Source organism: Rattus norvegicus, chromosome 2 (assembly GCF_021556685.1).
Source record: "Rattus norvegicus strain SHRSP/BbbUtx chromosome 2, alternate assembly SHRSP_T2T, whole genome shotgun sequence".
NCBI classification, from domain to species: domain Eukaryota; kingdom Metazoa; phylum Chordata; class Mammalia; order Rodentia; family Muridae; genus Rattus; species Rattus norvegicus.
Window position 1 is genome coordinate 184,180,161 of NC_141535.1, and position 7,340 is coordinate 184,187,500.

General features: G+C 47.9%; 1 protein-coding gene across 2 annotated transcripts in view; it reads right to left on the bottom strand.

Moving 5' to 3' along the window:
• The window catches only part of Riiad1 (regulatory subunit of type II PKA R-subunit domain containing 1), a 16,311-nt gene continuing 8,971 nt past the window's right edge, over nucleotides 1–7,340 (bottom strand). For both annotated transcript variants that reach the window (XM_087613364.1, NM_001144957.1), the window contains 3 exon segments: nucleotides 1,935–1,981; nucleotides 715–840; nucleotides 1–113 (listed from right to left, as the gene is read on the bottom strand). In XM_087613364.1, the coding sequence (XP_087469490.1) occupies nucleotides 770–840; nucleotides 1,935–1,981 (118 nt within the window). In that variant the 3' untranslated portion in view covers nucleotides 1–113; nucleotides 715–769.

A 7,340-nucleotide genomic window follows, 5' to 3' on the forward strand; every position in this document is an offset into this window, starting at 1 on the left:
GCCGGCAGGTCTGGATTTAATGAGGATCCTAAAGGCCCCTACGACAGGAGAAGGTCCACATAGCTCGGAAACCCATAAGAAGGGCAACACTGCTCTTGGGCCTCCAGACGACCCTGCAAAACAGAAGTGGATTCATGAGATGAGGAGGGTGGCCTTCCCACCTCACATTAAGAAAAACACAGAGAAATTTTAAAAAGAAAAACCCTCTCCAGCCTTCAAAATGGTTTCAGGAATCATCCTGTCTGTGGGGGAAGGGGCTATAAAACACATTGTGGGGGCTGGGGATTTAGCTCAGTGGTAGAGCGCTTACCTAGGAAGCGCAAGGCCCTGGGTTCGGTCCCCAGCTCCGAAAAAAAGAACCAAAAAAAAAAAAAAAAAAAAAAAAAAAACACATTGTGGCCTTAAGGGCTTATCTTGATGTACAAGGCTGTTGGAAAAACTGTAGGAGAGACTCTACTCAAGACTCTGAGGTCTCCTCACCCCTAGGACTCAGGAAAAGGACTTCCTGACCTCTCCCCCTCCCTAATACCCAGAACAACTTCCATATCCATCCCCCCCAAACCACCTCACTAGACCAAAGACCCCTGTCACCAACACAGAGACCAACTCCCGGCCTCCGTCCCCCTAGACTGTCAGGAAAATGGCCTGCTGTCGGCACACTGCTCTGCTGTTCCTCCTCTTTCGTTCTTTCACAGGAGTGAGGCTAACACCCACCCAAGGCTGGACTCCTTCTGCCTTCTCCCAGCAGCTGAGCATTGTGGCTTGCTAATTAGGCTCCCTTCTTCTCTTTAATTAGCTGCATGTGAATTTTGTTGGGAAGTCTTGGATCTGTGAAATAGTCTGGGATGAAAATCAGAACAAAATCATTCACACTGAAGGGGAAAACCTGGGCGACAGTTTACTCTGCTAAAGAGTCATGCTTTGTGCTAGCAGGGCTCCCTGGTGGGCCCCTCTTAACAATACAATCTCGGGGGTTGGGGATTTAGCTCAATGGTAGAGCGCTTGCCTAGCAAGTGCAAGGCCCTGGGTTCCGTCCCCAGCTCTGGAAAAAAAAAGAAAAAAGAAAAAAAAAGAAAAAAGAAAACAATACAATCTAGTGTCCATACTGCCCCTGGCCGCCGCCCCCATAAATACCAGGAAACTATCCTAAGCAAGGCTTGTGCAGGTGGCCCAGGCATTCTGCTCTTGGCCCACTCGATGCTTTGGGAGCCACCAAGAGCTGAGATTCTGACTTTTCTGCCTCGGGCCATCTTAGGACCTGGCCTCCTCCACTTAGGTTGGTGCAGACCTTTTCTGAGAACACCCTCACCCAGGAGAGCCAGGCTCACAGCATGACGACAGAAGACGGTTTTTACACCAGGAAGAATGTGAGTCACAGTGCATCTGCTGTGGTGGTGAAGGCCTCCTCAGAGCACTGTGGGCTCCCAGGGTTAACTGCACCCAAGACGCCAGCTGCAGCTCCTCACTCTGTATTGTTTGACCCGAAGCCATCTCTGCAGCCAAGTCCATTAAAGTCACCCGGGGAGCCTTCAAAACCTTGGCTGCCTTGCCCTGCACCAGACTAATTAAATAGAAACCTCTAGAGGTGAGGCCTGGGCATCAGCATTTTTTAAAAGCTCCCCAGGTGGTTTTAGTGGGCAGCCTGGGTCAGGAACCACTTTGAGATCTCCATAGACTAGGGCTGCCTGACTCTCCTTTGGGAATCTCAAAATTCTTAATCCTCACCAAGAGAAGTCCTGCCTCAGTGCTGTTCTGGCCTCATTTTGAAAAAAAGACAGGAAAATGAAAAGCTCTTCAAAAAAACAGCTCCTGCAAGGGACATCAGGTGAAAATGGAACCTAGACTCCACAGAAAGTCCCAGGCTTGTCCAACTCTAGACCCCAATTCTGCTTCTTGCACAGACATGAGGGACACCCCCATTTCACTGTACTCACATGCAGCAAATTCAAGAATGTTCTCTGGTCTTCTCAGAAACATCTCTCTGTAAAATATTTTTAAAAAAAGAAAAGAAAGGAGGAGATGATGGGAGGTGCAGGCTGCGGCCACTGCCCCATCTTGCTCTTTGGAAAGCAGATTAATGACAGCCTCCCTTCTAGAAGTCAATAGATCAGGGGGTCTTAGACAAAAGTCATGAGGATCTAGGGTAAGGAACAAAACAATGGAGTGGCTGGGCATGGTAACCATGCCTTTAATCTGGGCACTCAGGAGACTCGGGCAGGTGGATCTCTGTGCAGTGTGTAGGCCAGCCTGGTCTACACAGTGAGGCCCTGTCTCAAAAGAACACAAACCAAGATTCAAACAGAAATCAACCTAAGCCATTTTCATTCCAAGAGGCTCTGCGCAGCAGGCAGGTGGGGTTCTGTCACCTGACACTCCCACACACTCAGCCAATGAACAGTGTCTCCCGAGCCTCCATGCCCAAAAGTTTTCAAAAAATTGTCAGAATGCAGCCCTGTGATGGTCTGGAAGTTTATCCATGGATTTCCCCAGGCCAGGGAGACAATGAATGAGCTAAAAAACAACATTAAGGACTTGAGAGGGGTTCTTAGCTCTGTTGAGCAGCTGACAGACGTGATGGTAATGCCAAAGTTTCCATGCAACCAGGGTACTGGAAATGTCTGACAGCCCAGAAAATTTCACAGTTCATAAAACATGCACACTAATACCATCTCACTTTATGACGTCCCCGCAAGTGATAATTGTATCCTATTTTGCTTATAAGAAAACTCTGAATCTTCACCAAGAGAAGTCCTGCCCCAGTGCAGCTCTGGCCTCATTTGGAGAAAAAGACAAGAAAGTTTACATCGCAGAGACCTCAAAAAGGTTGATCATGTGCCCAAGTTCACACAGAGTAAAGAAAGCAGAGGCCCAGGTCTGTGTCTCCAAGGCCAGAGCTCCCTCTGGTGATTTCCTGGCCACAGACCGTCCGACCTGGCCGGCCACCTTCAGTTTCAGGCACTCCCTTGGCTGAAGTCTCCCTTCCTGAGAAAGCCCTCACCCAAGGCTTAATAAGTTTGTTTCATTCCTCCTTCAGTGCAATTAGACAACTGTTGAGTATAAATTATATGTATGTAAGTAACTACGATATGTGAGGAATGATTTTAAAAAGAAGGAGAAGAAAGATAGGGGCTAGGAGGATGACTCGGTAGCAAAGAATGCAGCTGCCCAAGCAGGAGAACCTGAAATCCAACATCGACGTCCAAATCCAGGCCACGACCTGGTGCCTGCGACCCCAGCATTGAGAGGACTGGAAGTACAAGGATCACTGGGGCTCGCCAGTGTTTAGCCTCGATCAGACTCTGTGAATAAGGCATAGAGTAGTCTGGCCTCCACATGCTTGTGCATGGACACACACAAGCACAAACACACACAAACACAAACACACATACAACACACACATACACATACATACATACATACATACATACATACATTCACACATATACACATGTGCACACACAGATATGAGTACACACAGACATATACACACATCCACATGAGTGCACACATATCAAGTACACACATGCACACAATAAATATAGCCCAGTCTCAATTAACTTACAGGCAAAAGTAGACAGGTAAGTTTCCCAAAAGGCCAAGGAACTTCAAGTAAGTGCTAAAAGGTTACTCAACAGTACCTTGGGAGGGGGACTGGTTGCTGAAAGTGAGACCCCAAAGCCCTTCACAGAGTTTTGTGATACAAATGGGATTTAACTATCAAAAATAAAGATTGAGAGACCAGAACATTCCAGGGCCAGGGAAACAGCAAGACCAAACAAAGCCCAGAGATGTCAACAGTCCTGTGTCCTGGGTGTGGCTGCCTTGGGGTTAGCAGCTGGGTTGTCTTCTGTTTTATCCCCAGGGTCCGGGAGAGCACTCAGGGGTGTCTGCTTGGGCTCCCTAGGCTCCCTGGGCTCGGGGAATAGCTAGAAAGGTCGTCTGGTCAGCATACAGACATGTGTGGTGGAAGAGACATGAAGAACTCGGGATGGAATGGTTGGTAGAGCATGTGTTTAGCAAAAGACACCAGGGTACCCGGCACAGTGAAAAAGAAGGTGGTGACAGCAGCGTGTGCTGGAGTCCCAGGCACAGGGTGCAGGTAGTACTGAGGAAAAAGAAGTGGGCACAAAGTGGCAGGGACTAGAGAATGCCACGGACAAAGGGCAATGGATTTGTGCTGTTAGACCTGGTTCACACCTGTCCTCCCACTACCCAGAGGCTGAGGCCAGCCTGGCCTCTGTTGTGAGACTTTTTCCGAAATCCTTAGCAGTGGGGTCCCTTGAGATGTCTGTTCCTTCATCTGGAGTGTAACCATGCATGGGAAGTCTGTCCAGCTTAAGACTTGTCACTTGTCTCTATATTTCAACAGGTTGTTTGAAAATGAACAGAAAAGGCAGCGTTGAGGAGCCGTTCTCAAGAGTCTTCCAGACGAGGGTGACAGACAGAGCTGGAGGAAGATTCGTTTGCCTTAGCCTTCGAGGATGGTGCAGTTCAAGCTGAGTCTCAGGTTTCGGGGTTTGCTCCCCATACTTCTAATTTCTCCGGTCCAGACTGAAGGTATTAAGTGCACTGCATTTCTGAAGGGTGGGGGCTAAACGACCACAAATCACGGAATCCAGAAAACCCAATCTGAGGATGCTCTTCCCAACGGGAACAGTTTGCAACTTCATCCAGCTTGCACATGAAAGCACACCCCAGGGACAGGCCTGGACAGGCAAGCTTCCTTCACCCGGCCTTCCTTCCCCTTCCTCTTTACAGAGGGGCCAGGACGAGCTCACCCAGATGAGCTTCAGGACAGTAAAGCCACTTGGGTTGGGCTACTTGGCCTTGGGAGGTGAAAGGAGGAAGAGGAGGGCTTTAGGGGCCGAAGGGATACTGCAGAGCTGGTCCCAGATGCCCCATCTCTTCCTGGAAACTTCCTGGACAAACAAGGCACAGGGCCACCCAGAATCCCACCCTCTCATTCACCACCCAGTGTGCTAACCCCTTGTTTGTGGATGATGCAGGGTAGGTCTAACACTGGGTCCTCAGTGTTTTTTAATTTCTCTGCCAGAGCCATCCCCAGCTTAGACTGTAAGCTCCCAGCATTGGAGCTGCTCGTTCTTTATTTCCCTTTAGAATAAAAAGTGCAAACAGAAACCCCACATCTGACGCTGGAGAAGACTCTGAAATACCTTTTGTTTTTCAAGACAGGTTCCCTGTATGTAGCCTTGGCTGGTCTGGGACTCACTATATAGACTAGATGGCACCTTGAACTCACAGAGATCTGCTTTCTCTGCCTTCTGAGTGCTGGGATTAAAAGTGTAGCCCAGCACACCCAGCTTGCATGCAGTATCACCTGCCCTTCACAGAGGCCAGGTCTCGGTGCTCACTAACTCCTTTCCTACCTACTGTGTGCATCTGAAGCTCCTTGGAGAAATGGCAAAAATATGAAAACTAGCAAGATCCAAGGAAAAGCAAAGGGGCCTGGGAAGTCAAAAGGACTTGGGCCTGAACCCAGGTCTTCACACGTGGCTAAGAAGTTCCGCGTGCACCTGTGCATGCAGCACTGTGTGGTGGGAACAACCAGGGCATGGGAGCCCTGGTCAGCAACCTGAGGAATGTACTTCCCACCTGAGCTTAACTTGTCTGATTTGCAGAAACGGAAACAATAGAGGCTGTCTTCTATGTCTTTCTAAGATTTATTTTTACTTGACGAGTATGAGTGTTTTCTTAACATGTATGTAGATGTACTACATGCATGTGTCATGCCTGAGGAAGCCCAAAGAAGTTGTCAGAACCCCTAGAGCTGGAGTTACAGGCCATTAGCCATCCTGTGAGTACTGGGAATTGAGCCAAGGTCCTGTGTAAGGGCGGCAAGTGGGCCTAACTGCTGAGCCATCTCTCCAGCCCCCATAAAATGGCTTTTAATTAATAATAATAATGGGCTGAGTGTGTGACGCACACCTTTAATCCAGTACTCAGAAGGCAGAGGTGGCCACCAGCGTCACGTTAACCGTACTGACTGGCTGGAATCAAACAGAACTTTCGCGGGTAACTCTTGCTGCCTCATGACTCCTCAGTTCTTTTCCTGTTACCCCACTAAGAGATTGAGACAGGGTCTCACTATGTAGCCTGGCTGGATCTCTATGTAGATCAAGCTGGCCTCAGACTCACAGAAATCCCCCTGCCTCTGGCCCCCATGTGCTGGAACTGAAGGTATGTGCTATATCCAGTGTCTCAAATCCAGTGCCTTACCACGGGGCCTTTCTGCAGTCTCAGATTTTTCTGTTTAGATGGAATACCCTGCAGAAACCTGTTCTAAGACACCCTGGGAAATGGGGATTTTATTTCTTTACTGATTTTTAGCTTTTTGAGATAGGGTTTTACTCTGTTATCAGACTGGCCTTGAATTCCAAATTCTCCTGTCTCTGACTCCCAAACTGTGGGACCATGAGATTGCCATCAAACTTGGAAAATAGTATTATTTTGCCTTAATATTTTTCTTTCTTTTTGGTTTTTAGAAATAAGGTTTCACTAATGTCATCCAGGCTGACCTTGGACTTGTGATCCTCTTGCCTTAGCTCCCAACGCACTGGGTTCCTTGTCATTTTTCTGCAGCATTCTCAGGTAGGCCATGGTGCACTACTGGAACCCTTTCCTCCTGTGGGTGGGAGCAGTGTTCCACACCAATGCCCGTCCACTGTTGCCCAATGCCACATTCCCTCTCCGAGTGACTCGGGGTATATACTTATCTTTAAAGTCAATGAACATTAGCATTTTAAAGAGTGTAGAGATAACTGAAGAAAATTCCCAAGTGTCAGTTATAAAAGGTTGACCCTAAGGTATTCTCTAACTTTTAAGAGGTCAAAACCAAGATACACTGGTGTATTTGCGTAGTTCCAACCCCTGGGATGGTGCTGGCAAGAGAATCACAAGTTTAAAGCTATCCTAGGCTACATAATGAGCTTGAGTTCGAAGCCACCCTTGGCTATCTGAGACCCTGTTTTTAAAAATCAATAAATAAATCAAAGGAAGAGGAAACAGTTTTACTGTTTTGGTTTTGAGGCTGGGCTCACTGTATAGTTCAGGCTGGCCTCAAACTGAAGGTTCTCCCTGACTGTGGCTATTAGAGAGTGTCTAAAGAAAAAGGCACGTTGGGCTGGAGAGATGGCTCAGTGGTTAAGAACACCCACTGCTCTTCCAGAGGTTGAGTTCAAATCCCAGCAACCACATGGTGGCTCACAAACATCTGTAATGAGATCTGATGCCCTCTTCAGCTGCGTCTGAAGATAGCTGCAGTGTACTCACATATAATAAATAAATCTTTTAAATAAGGAGGCATGCATACTAATCTAGTC